At 40.9% G+C, this 17,620-nt stretch overlaps 1 protein-coding gene across 2 annotated transcripts in view; it reads left to right on the top strand.

Annotated features, from left to right (window-relative positions):
• The window catches only part of GABRR1 (gamma-aminobutyric acid type A receptor subunit rho1), a 136,237-nt gene that overhangs the window by 59,919 nt on the left and 58,698 nt on the right, over positions 1-17,620 (top strand). For both annotated transcript variants that reach the window (XM_056566097.1, XM_056566096.1), the window contains exon 2: positions 2,861-2,914. In XM_056566097.1, the coding sequence (XP_056422072.1) occupies positions 2,861-2,914 (54 nt within the window). The remainder of the gene's footprint in view (positions 1-2,860; positions 2,915-17,620) is intronic.

Here is a 17,620-nt window from a genome sequence, read left to right as displayed (position 1 = left end):
CTGAGACCAATATTTCTATTAATACTAGTATACAAGGAGTAAAATATCATCATCATCCTTATCACCATCACACTGTTACTGACCAAATCAAATATACTGAGACCAGAAATACCAATCATACCGGTATACAAGGAAGAATTGTATCACCACATACATTTAGTGCGGTCCAGGCTCCAGGGCATCTAAAATGGTGGATCCACATGTCAGGACATGGGGCAAGGAATCCTGATCGGAACATCTTTGGCGAAATTGTGGGTCCCAAACAGCTGAGTGGACGGCGGGAGTGCCCTTACCTACCTCTTCACCTTCTGATCGGTGCTCTGATGTCCCAGTCAGCCATGGCTGGCTAGAGCAGCAGAGCACTGATAACACTGATCAATGCTGAGCCAAAGCTCAGCATTGAACAGTGTATGCAATCAGAAGATTGCATGTCATAGCCCTCTATGGGAACAAAAAAAAAAAAAAAAAGTAAAATGTGTAAGAAAAAATAGAGTTCATAAAATTTAATTCCCTAATAAAAGTTTGGCTCACCCCACTTTTCCCAATTTTTAAATAAAATGAGGTAATAAAGAAAACATAAACATATGTGGTACCCCCACGCGTGTAAATGTATGTAAAATATAAGGTAAGTTAAACCGCACAGTCGATGGTCTACATGCAAAAAGATACCAAAGCACAAAATTGCGCATTTTTGGTCCCTTTATATACCATAAAAAATGTATAAATAACGATCAAAAATTCCCATCAAAACAAAAATGGTACCGATGAAAACTACAGACCAACCTCATATAGCCCTGTATAAGGAACAATAAAAAAAAGTTATAGGGGTCATAAGAGGACAATCTTACGCATACGAATTTTGGTTCATTAGTTATGATTTTTTCAAAGTAGTAAAATAAAATAAAACCTACATAAATTGTGTATTCTTGTAACCATATGGACCTACAAAATAAAGATAAGGTGTAATTTTTACCGAAAAGTACACTGCATAGAAACAGAAGCCCCCAAAAGTTACAAAATGGTGGGATTTTTTTCAATTAACTCCACAAAATTTTTTTGGGGGGTTTTGCCGTAGATTTGGTTATGAAATGATTGATGTCATTACAAAGTACAATTGATTATGCAAAAAACAAGCCCTCATTTAGGTCTGTAGGTGCAAAATGTACAGTGTTATGATTTTTAGAAGGGGTGGAGGAAAATTGAAAATTTGGCCTGGTCCTTAACCACTTAAGGACAATGGACGTAAATGTACGGGTCGGTGCTCGCATCATGTACGGCAGGTCACAGCTGCTATTAGCAGCCAGAGGCCCACTGGTAATGTCAGGCAGCAGCGCCGCGGGGATCTGATCATTCAAAATAGCAGACAGAGGTCCCCCTCACCTGCCTCTGCCACTTTCCCGGGGTCTTCTTCTCTGGTCAGACTTCGAAGATCAAAAATAATACTGATCAGTGCTATGCCTATGCATAGCACTAATCAGTATTAGCAATCAAATGAGTGCTATAAATAATCCCCTATGGGGATATATATATATATATATATATATATATATATATATAAATCTCCCCAATAAAAATTTAAATCGCCCCTTTTTCCCATTTTATCCACAAAAAGTGTTAAAAAAATGAATAAACATATTTGGTATCGCCGCATGCATAAATGTCAGAACTATCAAAATATAATGTTAATGATCCCATACGATGAACGGTGTAAACGTAAAAAAAAAAATACAAAGTTGCAGTGTTTTGTTCTCATCACATTAAAAATAAAAAAATGCGATCATATAGTCATAAATTTGCAAATGTGGTACTAAAAAAAAAAAACAACTGCAGATCACAGTGCAAAAAATGAGCCATCAAACAGCCCTGTATATGGAAAAATGAGAATATGACAATTTTGAACATACTTATTTTGGGGGAAAAAGTTTGACTTTTTTTTAAAGCAGTACAATCATAGAAAAGTATGTAGTCATGGGTATCATTTTATTGTATTGACCCATAGAATAAAGAAAACATTTCATTTTTACTTTTCTGTCTGACCACAGTGCTCTCTGCTGACACCTCTGTCCATGCCAAGAACTGTCCAGAGGAGGATAGGATTTCTATGGGGATTTTCTCCTACTCTGGACAGTTCCTAAAATGGACAGAGGTGTCAACAGAGAGAGAGAGAGAGAGAGTACTGGAAGGATTAGGATTTGTAAATAGAAGTAATTTACTAATCTGTTTAACTTTCTGGCATCAGTTGATCTAAAAAAAATTTTTCCAGCGGAGTACCCTTTTAAGCGCTCAATAAGTTACCATATCACGCTTTGAGAAGCATTAATAAGGAGCTTTAAGAGGCTTTGCCGAGCTCTTTCCAAAGTAAAATGTTAAAGGGGTTATCCAGGAAAAACTTTTTTTTATATATCAACTGGCTCCAGTAAGTTAAACAGATTTGTAAATTACTTCTATTAAAAAATCTTAATCCTTTCAGTTCTTATGAGCTTCTGAAGTTAAGGTTGTTCTATTCTGTCTAAGTGCTCTCTGATGACACCTGTCTCGGGAAACGCCCAGTTTAGATGCTAATCCCGATAACAAACCTCTTCTAAACTGGGCGTTTCCCGAGACAGGTGTCATCAGAGAGCAATTAGACAGAAAAGAACAACCTTAACTTCAGAAGCTCATAAGTACTGAAAGGATTAAGATTTTTTAATAGAAGTAATTTACAAATCTGTTTAACTTTCTGGAGCCAGTTGATATATAAAAAAAAGTTTTTTCCTGGAATACCCCTTTAAGTTCTCTCCATTCTGTTATCATGCTAACTGATGACAAAAATTTTCTAATAAGACCCTCACATAATCTATTGTTGGTTTGTTCATTACAGTCGACCGCAAAGGCACAGAAGGGAGGTACAAGAAGAAACACACAAGCAAGGCAGGTATGCCAATTCTTTACATTCTAATATGTCTATACATGTGTCTATATGTTAAATATGTGATATAACATAAGAACTGTGGCTAGTAGAGATGAGCGAACTTACAGTAAATTCGATTCGTCACAAACTTCCCGACTCGGCAGTTGATGACTTTTCCTGCATGAATGATTTCAGCTTTCAGGTGCTCCGGTGGGCTGGAAAAGGTGGATACAGTCCTAGGAGACTCTTTCCTAGGAATGTATCCACCTTTTCCAGCCCACCGGAGCACCTGAAGGCTGAACTAATTTACGCAGGGAAAGTCATCAACTGCCGAGCCGAGAAGTTCGTGACAAATCGAATTTACTGTAAGTTCGCTCATCTCTAGTGGCTAATAGTATCTCTTGTGTTTGCCTAACATGCCTATATATTTTCTGAAGATAACTACTAAACCTAGATGATAAGCAGTCCATAACTGCTATATATTGATAGTTGCACAAACTACAGTATATAAGTGGTAAAACTACTTTTTAAACAAGTATATGATATGGTATAAAAAGAGGATATCATAATAAAGTTCATATTTAAGAGAAATGTATCATAGTCCTGTATAATAATCTCAAGGACGTGAAGAACTTTTTTAACATGATTCTTAGAGAATATTTTGATCACCCATTTAAGGCATATGATTCGCACATGCAGGCTTTAATGCATATAGGTTACAACATTTTAGCCAAAATGAGAAGTAGATATAAAAAGTTTTTTTATTTATTTTTACTTCTAGAATTGGCCTCCGTGGGGCGAGGCTATGCTAAAGTGGGTGGGTGGAGAGCATTACTTCAGTCAATCCCTTCCACCGATCCACTGCAGCAAAGCCATGCCCCCCTAGATACCATGTGACTAATGAAATATTGTCTCTGGATGCATGAAATCCTGGGAATGGGCAGAGACAGTACAATAAAAAGGCTACCACTATAGTAATTCCAGGTTTGATCCTGTGTGTGAAAGCGGAACAAAGCGGTGTACGAAGGTAATAGAAGCATATGACACAGTATTATAACTTCACAGGCTCAAATGCTAAATAAACATCCTGGAATAACCCTTTAAGTTGCTTTCAGGAGCAACAAAAATGTGTTAAGGAGACCTTACTGTATAGAAATCCAGCTCACACCCTGGGGGAAATTTACTATTGCTTGCTGAGTGTCCGACATGCCGACTGCATTGTGAATGGTGTATTTTTGTTTTTTATTGTTTATTATTTTGGTGCATGTTTATTTGTCAATTTTGGTCTTTTTTTCATGTAATAGTCCAGTTGCAAAATGCTAAGTAATTTACACCTCTTATTTTTTGTGTGGCTTGTGTCAAAAATTTCTGTAAGTAGTAGTTAGTAAATTTGTTGAAAAAACATAAATCTCTCTAGCACCATTTTTAGAGATGAGCAAAATTTAAGATTCATATTAGATTCCCAAGTTTAATGTCCCAGTGTTTACTTTGAACTAATAATGTATGACCACAAAACCCAAAATAACAAGGAGTCACATGACAGCCTAGAGGTGGCAGCAGCAAGAGGAGACCATAATCTGGCAGAACGACACAGCCTGGAATTGGCGGCAGCATGAGGAGACCATATAGTGGCAGAACGACCCAGTCTGGAGGTGGCAATAGCCTGACAAGACCATAGGGCCTCACAATATTAAAGATATTTTAGAAATATTAAATGAAAAATTTTAGATATATTACAATTTTAAAAGTTTAATTTAAGGCGCCAACAGCATAAGGAGACCATGTGGTGGATCAATGACACAGCCTGGAGCTGGCTGCAGCATAAGTAGACAATAGGGCTTCCAATCCCTAAGATTAAAGGAGGAATTTTAAAATTTAAATTGAAGATTTATGGTAGCTAGTGCCACCATAAAATATTTTTAGGTAATGTCCCAGGCCGAGCTGCATCAGTAAACCATATAGTGGCTGAATGGTACAGCCTGCAGGTGGTGGAAGCATGAGCAAACAAAAAGGGATTCACAATCCCTAAGATTAAAATATGAATTTTTAAATTGAAATTGAATATTTATGGTAGCTAGTGCTACCATAAAATATTTATAGGTAATGTCCCACGGCCCAGCAGCATCAGTTAACCATATAGTGGCTGAACGGCACAGCCTGGAGCTGGCGGCAGCATGAGTTAGATAATAGGGCTTCACAATCCCTAAGATTAAAATATGAATTTTAAAATTGAAATTGAAGATTTTGAAAATTAAATTTAAGATTAAACTCCCAAGTTTTAATGTCCCAAAAGACCAAATCTAACAAGGAGTCACATGTCACATGGAGGCACAATGACAGGGCCTGGAGGTGGCATTAGTATGAGGAGACCATATAGTGGCTGAATGACCGCCTGGAGTATGTAGCAGCATGAGGAGACCATATAGTGGCACAATGACACAGCCTGGAGCTGGCGGCAGCATGAGTAAACAATAGAGCTTCACAATCCCTAAGATTAATAAATTAATTTTAAAATTGAAATTGAAGATTTTGAAATTTAAATTTAAGATTACACTCCAAGTTTTAATGTCCCGGGCCCCGGGGTGTAGTTACAAAGGACCAAATCTAACAAGGAGTCACCTGTCACATGGCGGCACAATGACAGAGCCTGGAGGTAGCATCGGCATGAGGGGACCATATAGTGGCTGAATGATCGCCTGGAGTTTGTGGCAGCATGAGGAGACCATATAGTGGCTGGATAGCACAGCCTGGAGCTGGCTGAAGCATGAGGAGACCATATAGTGACTGAATAGCATAGCCTAGAGTTGGCAGCAGCATCAGTAGAACATATAGTGGCTGAATGGCACAGCCTCGAGCATGTGGCAGCATGAGGAGACCACATAGTGGCTGAATGCACAGCCTGGAGTTGGCTGAAGCATAAGGAGACCATATAGTGGCTGAATGGCACAGCCTGGAGTTGGCTGAAGCATGAGGAGATCATATAGTGGCTTAATGGAACAGCCTGGAGGTGGTGAAGCATGAGGAAACCATATAGTGTCTGAATGTCACAGCCTGGAGGTGGCAGCAGCAGCATGAGGAGTCCTGAAAGTGACCCGGTGACAGAGTGGTGTGGTGAGTGGCAATACCAGTACCCGGTGACGAAGGTGGGTGGAAAAAGGTCTGATGCGGAGGAATGTTTGTAACTGGGGAGCAGCGCCTCAAATCTGTTTGGCACTATATATATTTGTGAAATGTTGGTGTGGCACCATGGTCAACCTACTCTGATGCATCAGGCATTGGTGGGTGGAAATCCTGGCTGATCCATGCCTGATTCATCTTCACAAAGGTCAGTCTCTCCACCTTTTTCGTGGACAGACGAGTTCTCCTTGGGGTGACTATGGCCCCCGCCACACTAAACACCCGCTCTGATGGCACACTACTGGCCGGGCAGGACAGCTTTTCCAGGTCAAACTCTGCTAGTTGCGGCCATAAATCGAGGTTGGCTTCCCAGAAGTCCAGCAATTCTTCAAGGTTTGTTGGCATGGTCATGTCAAGGTACGCCACCCCCTGATGATTCAGGTCCTGCTCCTGGTCTACCTGCTGCTGATGAGTTGCTTCACTATGCAGGTGAAGAAAGGTACTCATCAGTGACTGTAAATTCAGGCTGCTGCTGATGGAGCTGGTACTGCTCCTGCCACCCCACCCCTCCCCAGCAGCCAAGGCAATGAAAGGTGAGCGCAGAGAGCCCCCTGAGTCAGACCTGCGAGAGGATGGATGATGGCGCCGATAGGCATTGTCCAACTGACTACGTAGGATGTCTCTGTAGTAGGTCAGTTTGTCCTCCCAATCAGTGGGTTTGATAAAGGCCCCCATTTTGTGTCAGTAGCGAGGGTCCAATATGGTGGAGAGCCAGAAGTCATCCCGCTGCTGAATGGTGACAATTGAGCTGTCACTGCGCAAGCAACTGAGCATGCATCGTGCCATTTGTGCACGTGACTCGGAGGGACTCCCTGCCTCCATCTCCACTGCATACTGCCACCGTGTGTGTCTGGGTCCTCTGTCTCGCCTTCCTCATAACCCTCTAGCTCCTCTGGCTGCTTCTCATCTCCTGTCACCTCTGCTAAGGTTTATGAAATTGAGGCAGCTTGTTGAAATGTATGAGGCAACACACAGCTCTCTAACCCTCTCTGTAATACAATGCTGTAGAAAGTGACTGGGAGGTTACTGGCTGCAGTAAAAATCCTTTTCAGCGGAAAAAAGCACTGCTCTCTGTCCATCAGAACGCGGATGTGACTTGGAGGTGAAACGCTGCTGAAAAAACTTTTCTGTGTAACACACACACAGGCTTTCCGTCCTATCTCTCTGCAGTGTAATGAATGAAGTGACTGGCCACAATATGGCTGCCGATTATATAGGGCTGTGACATCACAGGGGTGACTGGCTGCTGATAGGCTGCATCCTGCATGTGATTCAGGGTCATCCTGCCTACCATTGTTCCCGCCTTCCCAGAGATCCTTGCCCCATGTCCTCGCATGTGGATCTGGCCCTTTAGCCTGGACCGCACTACATGGAGTTCAATTAAGCGATATGCGCAATAGAATCGCGGCGATATTCGCATTCGTTGTGAATCGAATTTTTCATGAAATTCATAACAAATTTTGATTTGTCAGCTTCAATTCGCTCATCTCAGCTATACCCAGCTGGCGAGCAATTGTTTCCGGAGCGGCATATCCGGCCGCGGATCACATAACCTAAACACTACGCATGTGCCAATAGCCCACATATTCACAGCGCAAAGCGCCTGCGCATACAAGCGCATAACTGCGCATGCACAACCAATAGACCACTTAGACAACGCGGCACCACGTAGACAACACGCATGCGCTAAGATCTCTGTATACTTATATTATTAAAGTTTTTTTTATATAGCATGTCCCTATATTTTGTTTATGTGCATGTGCCCTCATGCACACGTTGGCCGCCCTGTCATCAGATACACACAGTTAACTCCTTTGTCACCATATCACAGGGAGAACCAAACATGATCACATTTATATTCAAATTTCCACAGTTAACCCTATAGTTGCCATATCACATAGGGGAGTAAAAAAATATAGTCATTACACATATATTAAAATAGAGTCCATTATTACCGATATACTTCAATGATCCATAGACTATAAAGTGACAAAGTAACAATTCTAGCTTAGATTGTATTAGAATGCACAATCTGTATTTACATCCTATCAATAATATTACGTTTTTTTAACCCACACTATTTATATGTTGAGTGCACACCCCTAAGAGTTATAATGATAAATATACCACATCCTAGCATCCATAATTATGCATTTTTAGAGTATATGCATATTTAAGATGCCAAAAAAAAAACTGCAGTGCATTTCAATAATCTATTTGGATCCCAATAATAAGTAATAATTTCAAAAATTCTATACCATTAGGATCCCATTAATAAGGTAATGAGATAAAAATTTGAACTAGCATGATGCATCAATTATGCCTTATGCCCCCAATATATTGAATCCTTTTTATTTGTTTATATTATAGTGCACACCCCTCAAAATCTTATAAAAGTGAAAATCCCACATCTATAGCATATACTGTCCCACATCTATGGCACATACTACTATAGCATATACTACGTTATACATTCCAATATTGTGTAAATTGTCAATGCAGACCCATCTAAACCATACGATAGGTATCCCACATCCATAGCTTACAATATAAATATTCCAATTATATATGTACTGAGGACCCTACATGTCTAGATACTCCACTTGTGGATATCCCGTAACCTTATCTCATATTCATCCCCACAACATATCCTATCATTTCCAATACATTCTGACACAAAATGTACCACCTCCATTCCACTACACCACCTACCATATCCACTCCATCCCATCACCCATCCCTTTCACTCCATCATCAATCATACCAACATCCCCACACCATTCCTTCACACACTATTGCCGACACTGAGTTTACACTAAGTTACATATTTATTGTAGCATCAAGTATTATGCACAAAAGTATAACAGTTATAGCAATCCTTATATCCTCCAGTATATTCCAAAACCCTACTATATACAAAATATTTATCCTATTGAAACAAGAGAAGTGGCATAATAGCCATAAACACTTGGGTTCTATGTATTCTATATGTCCATATCCCCGAGTCCATTGTAGAGTCCTTCATATCTTTATATTAGTAATTTAGAGTCCAATATACCTGTACAAAGGCACAGGTCGGCTCCATAGAAGTAAAGCTCACAACAAAAAAAAAAGGTCTTTTCCAATCCGCATCCACCTGTAACATTCTAGTCCTGCAGACATGTGAGAGAGGGGGCCAACTAAGATCTCTTCACTGCCACCAAGAATAAGTCATCCAAGTTGCAGAGGTCCATCAGACCTTTCCAGAGGTCCTAGTCAATCATCTCCGGATATCTCTTCATACCAGGGCCAACATTTTTGCAAACATCTCCGGATATTCCTTCATACCAGGGCCAACATATTTCCAATACGAGTATTGCCGACTAATGCTCCCAGCCAAGTTCCACATTGCTATTGGCATCTATAAGAAATTATTTATACTCCGAGACACAGATAGATCGTTTATATTAGATTTTGTGCGGGACTTGCATACTACATGGGGCTTACATGGGATAAGGTGTCTCTCCTTATCCAATCATTCTGTCACTCAAGGAATGTAGTATATATATTTTTTTTTTATAGTTTTTTTAATGTATATATCTTAACGTACATAACATCTGCCTTCTACTAGTGTTCTATGCTCATCATAAACCCTGTGCTCACCCAAACCCTGTATCATATTCCTATATAAGTGAATTAGCCCTTTAAGGACCCTTTTTCACCTTAAAGGGGTAGTCCAGTGGTGAAAAACTTATCCCCTATCCTAAGGATAGGGGATAGGTTTGAGATCGCGGGGGGTCCGACCGCTTGGGCCCCCTGCGATCTCTCTGTACGGGGCCCCGGCTCTCGGCCCAGATAGCGGGTGTCGACCCCCGCACGAAGCGGCGGCCGACACGCCCCCTCAATACATCTCTATGGCAGAGCTGGAGATTGCCGAAGGCAGCGCTTCGGCTCTGCCATAGAGTTGTATTGAGGGGGCGTGTCGGCCGCCGCCTCGTGCGGAGGTCGACACGCCCCCTTCTCGCGGGCTGTCGGGGCTCCGTACAGGAGATCGCAGGGGGCCCCAGCGGTCGGACCCCCTGCGATCTGCAACTTATCCCCTATCCTTAGGATAGGGGATAAGTTGCTCACCACTGGACTACTCCTTTAAGGACAGAGCCCTTTTTTGCAATTCTGACCACTGTCACTTTATGCATTAAAGGAGTAGTCCAGTGGTGACTCAGTGGTGAACAACTTATCCCCTATCTTAAGGATAGGGGATAAGTTGCAGATTGCGGGGGGTCCGACCGCTGGGGCCCCCTGCGATCTCCTGTAGGGAGCCCCGAGAGTCCGCGGGAAGGGGGCGCGTCAACCTACGCACGAAGCGGCGGCCGACACGCCCCCTCAATACAACTCTGTGGCAGAGCCGGAGCGCTGCCTTCGGCAATCTCCGGCTCTGCCATTGAGATGTATTGAGGGGGCGTGTCGGCTGCCGCTTCGTGCGGGGGTCGACACCCGCTATCTGGCCGGAGAGCCGGGGCCCTGTACAGAGAGATCGCAGGGGGCCCCAGCGGTCGGACCCCCTGCGATCTCAAACTTATCCCCTATCCTTAGGATAGGGGATAAGTTTTTCACCACTGGACTACCCCTTTAATAACTCTAAGATGCTACTACCGATTATTCTGATTCTGACATTGTTTTTTCGTGACATATTCTACCTTATTTTAGTGATAATTTGTGTTGTTACTTGCATCCTTTCCTGGTGAAAAATCCCAAAATTTCATGAAAATTTTGCATTTTTCTAACTTTGAAACTCTCTGCTTGTAAGGAAAATGGATATTCCAAATACATTTTATATTGATTCACAAATACAATATGTCTACTTTGTGTTGGCATCATAAAATGGCATAGAAAGGGCTTCAAAGTAGAGCAACAATTTTCAAAATTTTCATGAAATTTGCAAAATCTAAAAGGACAGATGTTACAGAACTGCAACTCCGAGCATGCCTGGGCAGTCTAGGCATGCTGAGAGTTGTAGTTTTGCAACATCTGGAGGGCTACTGTTTGGGCACCACTGTAATAGTGGTCTCCAAACTGTGACCCTCCAGATGTTGCAAGACTACAACTCCCAGCATGCCCAGACAGCCTTTGAATGTCTGGGCATGCTGGGAGTTGCAGTTTGGCAACCACTAGGAAGGCAGCAGTAAAGATTACTGCCACCTTCCTTGATGCTCCACGCCGTCGCCTCCCTACCTGCACCGCTGATCTCTGCTGATGCCACCGATGATCGCCGGTCCCCACCGCATCTTCTTCACAGGTACCGGCCGCCATCTTCTCCCCCCGTTCTGCCCGACATCCAGGGGTGGGCAGAGCGGGGGGTTTCCATGGTAACCCCCCGCCATCAACTGCCATTGATCAGTACTCTTTGCTGACTAATGGCAGGTGATAGGAGGAGGTGGCACCAAGCAACCTCGCTCCTATCCCTTAGGATGATCGGGGCTGTCACTAACAGCTCCGATCATCCCTATTTTCTCCCTATTACCAGAGACCCGATCAGCCCGGAAGAGCAGAAAATCGCATGTATGAATAGACATGCGATTTCCTGCGATCGCCGACATGGGGGGTCTCAAGACCCCCCCTTGGCGATGTGCCGGGATGCCTGCTGAATGATTTCAGCAGGCATCCCGGTCCGGTCCCCGACCGGCTATCGGCGGGGATCGGAATTCCCACGGGCGTATCCATATGCCCTCAGTCCTTAAGGACTTTAAAACAGGGGCGTATGGATACGCCCACCGTCTATGAGAGGTTAACAGATATCCCAATGTGTAGTGCCCTCTAAGGTAAGTATATAAACAATATGTGGTGCCCTCTAAGAAAAACCTATACATAATGTGATAAGAGGGGAATTAACCGCCATAAACATGTATTGAATTATTACATATTATTGGGATCCAAATAGATTATTGAAATGCACTATAGTTTTTATGCATCTTAAATATGCATATACTCTAAATATGCATAATTATGGATGCTAGGATGTGGGATATTTATCATTATACCTTTTAGGGGTGTGCACTCAACATATAAATAGTGTGGGTTAAAAAAATGTAATAGTGTTGATAGGATATAAATACAGATTGTGTATTCTAGTACAATTTGAGCTAGAATTGTTACTTTGTCACTTTATAGTCTATGGATCATTGAAGTATATCAGTAATAATGGACTCTTTTTTAATATATATGTAATGACTATATTTTTTACTCCCCCATGTGATATGGCAACTATAGAGTTAACTGTGGAAATTTGAATATAAATGTGATCATGTTTGGTTCTCCCTGTGATATGGTGATGAAGGAGTTAACTGTGTGTATCCGATGACAGGGCGGCCAACGTGTGCATGAGGGCACATGCGCATAAACAAAATATAGGAACATGCTTTATAAAAAACTTTAATATTATAAGTATACAGAGATCTTAACGCATGCGCGTTGTCTAAGTGGTGCCGCGCATATACCATCAGGATTTTGATGGCGCATCTGCCTGGTGCACATGCACGGCAATGTATTGGTTGCGCTTGAGCAGTTATGTGCTTGTTTGCACAGGCGCTTTGTTTTGCGAATATGTGGGCTATTGGCACATGCGCAGTGTGTAGGTTATGCGATCCGTGACCTGATATGCCACTCCGGAGACACTTGCTCGCCCGCTGAGTATACTCATAGGGAATCATAAGGTATGATACCGGAACTGATTGAGTGTTTGTGGCATGTGTGAGGTTGATGATGTGGATGACACACCTGCCGGCACTGAGGTAATGATGTATATGTATATAAAAGGAAGGTACTAGCATTATGTAGCCATGAGCTCCTGAGGAAGTCACTTGTAGTGACAGACCGTGTGGGGACCTTTTTGGGGGGACACCTGCTCCCATACATGACAGCGTGACGCATTTTTACCCTCTCTCTTGACTGTGCACTTTAACCTCTTAAGGACCAAGGACGTATGAGTACGTCCTTGGTCCCGCTCCCGTGATATAACGCGGGGTCCCACGGTGACCCCGCATCATATCACGGCGGGCCCGGCATCATAGTGAAGCCGGGACCCACCGCTAATAGCGCGCGGCACTGATTGAGGTGCCGCACGCTATTAACCCTTTAGCCGCGCGCTCAAAGCTGAGCCACGTGGCTAAAAGTGAAAGTAAAAAGTGCCTCCTCGCTGTCCGATCGCCGAATGACTGTTCAGTGCCTGAGATCCAGGCATGAGCAGTCAAGCGGCAGAATCATCGATCAATGATAAAGATCAGTGTTATAGGTCCCTATGGGAGCTATAACACTACAAAAAAAAAGTGGAAAAAATAAAGTGAATAAAGATCATTTAGCCCCTCCCCTATTAAAAGTTTGAATCACCCCCCTTTTCCCATAAAAAAAAACACAGTGTAAATAAAAATAAACATATATGGTATCGCCGCATGCGGAAATGTCTGAATTATAAAAATATATCATTAATTAAACTGCATGGTCAATGGCGTGCGCGCAAAAAAATTCCAAAGTCCAAAATAGTGCATTTTTGGTCACTTTTTATACTAAATAAGTCCTATCAATGCAAAAAGGGTACCGTTAAAAACTTCAGATCACGGCGCAAAAAATGAGCCCTCATACCACCCCATATGCGGAAAAATAAAAAAGTTATAGGGGTCAGAAGATGACAATGTTAAACGTATTAATTTTCCTGCATGAAGTTATGATTTTTTCCAGAACTACGACAAAATCCAACCTATATAAGTAGGGTATCATTTTAATCGTATGAACCTACAGAATAAAAATAAGGTGTAATTTTTACCGAAAAATGTACTACGTAGAAACGGAAGCCTCCAAAAATTACAAAACTGCGGGGTTTTTTTTTCAATTTTGTCTCACAATGATTTTTTTTCTCCGTTTCACCGTAGATTTTTGGGCAAAATGACTGACGTCATTACAAAGTAGAATTGGTGGCGCAAAAAATAAGCAATAATATGGATTTTTAGGTCCAAAATTGAAAGAGTTATGATTTTTTAAAGGCAAGGAGCAAAAAACGAAAATGCAAAAACGTAAAAACCCCCGGTCCTTAAGGGGTTAATATAACAGCATATGATTATATAGCTGCTCTCTGTGTTACTCTGTTACATTTGTATAATTTGTATGGGGGGTTTTCCCTCTTTTTTGACTGTGCACTTTAATATAGTAGTATATAATTATAGAGCTGCTACGGTTTAATACATGATTGTATTTGTATACTATACATAGGGGTTGTAGGTCTTGAGGGACTTCTCATTGTATTATTTAGATTAGATGGGTTTCTCTTGGGGGAGCTCCCAGGCAGCTGGGGCCCCCCTCTGTGGCTGAGGGTGGCCAGTAGGTTTGTGTCCCCTCTTTTTAAGTGGTTTTAACTGTGTGAGGCTATTTTTTGTGTGATTTATACAATAAAGTACTGTTTGCATAATATTTGGTGTGCACTTCTTCTTGCCTTGCCTTTTTTCCCTTGCTTGGTTTCTGTATGTTGGTCAGTGGCATTGGTAGCACCCATGTGGTTATTACTAGGTTGAGCCCACTGTCTCTAAGTAGCAAAAATAACTATGACATATTTATTAAAATACATCCATATAAAAACAAAGTATACATTTTATAATACAGACAAAACAACAGTCAGTCTCCTTACACTCCTTAACACAAGATGTTCTCCTTGGCTCCTATACACCAAAACAGCATGTAAGGGGACATGTTAATCACAGCCTCTGAAGGGCTCATCTTTTGCTATCACAAATTCTTCCTGCATATACCTGAATTGAATAGTGTTCCTAAACCAGCTACAGTGGCCATTGAGGTGCATTGATCTGTGCCACCCACCCACAAAGCATATTCAAGTGGCACTATATACTTATAGGGCCTGTCAACACAGTAGTGAATATAATTGATTTCTGCAAACACCTTCCATACGCATTGTGCTGTCATCTCTGCCACGCAAAAAGCGTGTTGAAGTTCATTTTAATGGTTTCTCAACCTGCTGCTTTAGGCAGGCTACTACAACTTGCTGCAGTAAGCCACTCTGACATATTCTGCTGGTAGTTTCAGCTGGGCTACCCATTCACAACCCTGGCATGTCAACATCACCAGTTCAGGAACCATATAACTGAATTATCATTTTCATTTCAAAATTAAAAAACTTTATTGAAACATTTTCAAATTTAATTTAAAAACCACAACCTTCCTGCTACTACCAGACCACCATCTCCTGCTGTACACTATTGACATAAGTCCGCCATATCATGCTCTATGCTAGTAACATCAGTCAGCCACCACCGCTGTATGCTGGCTACTAATTGAAACACCAATCCACCATCACCCTACTTCCAGCCAGGCCTTCATGTACACAACCCATCATCCACAGAAACAGGGATAATTTTTGTAATGCTTGGAAAAAGCAATTGCCTCTTCATATGCCTCTGTGTGCATGTTAACACCAGCAAGCATCTACCAACAACTAGGGATTTATTTTAGTGTGAATAGTCCTAAAAATGGGAGAGCTGTAATAGTTACCATGGGTGAAGCACTTTAAAACTACTTGAATACATTCCTAACAGTATTAGACAGGGGTATAGAGCTGTTAGGCAGTGTTATAAATGTACTAGCCGTCACGCCCCCTCCCATAGGCATGAATGGAGGGGGCGTGGCGTGACATCACAAACACGGAAGCCCCAAGCTTCTATGTTTGGAATGCTACAGTGTCAGAGATTGCAGGGGGTCCCAGCAGTTCTGTGGATAGGAGATAAGATGTATAGAGGCAAAGTACCAGTTTAATATATGTATGTATATATATATATATATATATATATATATATATATATATATATATAGTAAATTTGAGCAGCCGTATTAGTCCAGTGATGCAGATGCAAATCATAAAATGTTGCAGTATCTTGTAATACTTCTTTTATTGGACTAACAGAATTTTGTAGAGACAAGCTTTCGGGATTCCTCCCTTTATCAAGTCCAAAGCAAATCTAAGCTCACAACCTGTGTCTTCTGCTTGTGAGCTTAGATTTGCTTATGACTTGATAAAGGGAGGAATCCCAAAAGCTTGTCTCTACAAAATCTTCTTAGTCCAATAAAAAAGGTATTACAAGATACTGAAACATTTTATGATTTGCATCTATATATATATATATATATATATATATATATATATATATATATTTATATTTATTTAAAAACTGCCAAAAAAAACACCACAAAAAAGTGTGGGTGAAATCCCATAAAGCAACATGAAAAAAATCACTGAAATCCATAGCAATATGTTTAGCCATAAAACGAGAAAAAAAAAGAATCTTTATTTATTGCCAAGAACATATGCCATCTTTAATGTGATACACACTGTACTATGATGTAGATCTTCATAGAAGTTGTTCTTTTTAATGACTCTACAACAGTTTCAGACATATTCATTAAAAGGCACAATTTATTCCTTTAGGAAACTCTTATATAATTTGGTTGTTTCTTAGTCAGCCTATGCAGCATGAGAGAGAGCATCTGGTACTTGTGAGCAGTGCATTTCAAATATAATATTTAACTTATTTTTTCAATATATATATATATTGAAAAAAAAAGTTAATTAGTTCTTTAACCCCTTAAGGACTCAGCGTTTTTCAGTTTTTGCATTTTCATTTTTTCCTCATCACTTTCTAAAAATCATAACGCTTTCAATTTTTCACATAAAATTCCAAATGATGGCTTAGTTTTTGCGCCACCAATTCTACTTTGCAGTGACATTAGTCATTTTACCAAAAAATCCACGGCGAAACGGGAAAAAAAATCATTGTGCGACAAAATTGAAGAAAAAATTTCATTTTGTAACTTTTGGGGGCTTCCTTTCTACGCAGTACATTTTTTGGTAAAAATGACACCTTATCTTTATTCTGTAGGTCCATACGATTAATATGATACCCTACTTATATAGGTTTGATTTTGTCGCACTTCTGAAAAAAATCATAACTACATGCATGAAAATGTATACGTTTAAAATTGTCATCTTCTGACCCCAATAACTGTTTTATTTTTCCACGTACAGGTCGGTATGAGGGCTAATTTTTTGTGCCGTGTTCTGATGTTTTTATCGGTACCATTTTTGTATTGATCTGACTTTTTGATCGCATTTTATTCATTTTTTTATTATATAAAAAGTGACCAAAAATACGCTATTTTGGACTTTGGACTTTTTTTGCGTGTACGCCATTGACCGTGCGCTTTAATTAATGATATATTTTTATAGATCGGACATTTATGCACGCGGCGATACCACATACGTTTATTCTTATTTTTATTTACACATTTTTTTTTTTCATGGGAAAAGGGGGGTGATTCAAACTTTTAATAGGGAAGGGGTTAAATTACCTTTGTTAACTTTTTTTTTTCACTTTTTTTTTGCAGTGTTATAGCTCCCATAGGGTCCTATAACACTGCACACACTGATCTCCTATGCTGATCCCTGCAGAGCCATAGCTCTGCATGGATCAGCGAGATAGGGGCTCGATTGCTCAAGCCTGTAGCTCAGGCTTGAAACAATCA

Source organism: Hyla sarda, chromosome 3 (assembly GCF_029499605.1).
Source record: "Hyla sarda isolate aHylSar1 chromosome 3, aHylSar1.hap1, whole genome shotgun sequence".
Classification (NCBI taxonomy): domain Eukaryota; kingdom Metazoa; phylum Chordata; class Amphibia; order Anura; family Hylidae; genus Hyla; species Hyla sarda.
This window is presented reverse-complemented; position numbering and strand designations above follow the sequence as displayed.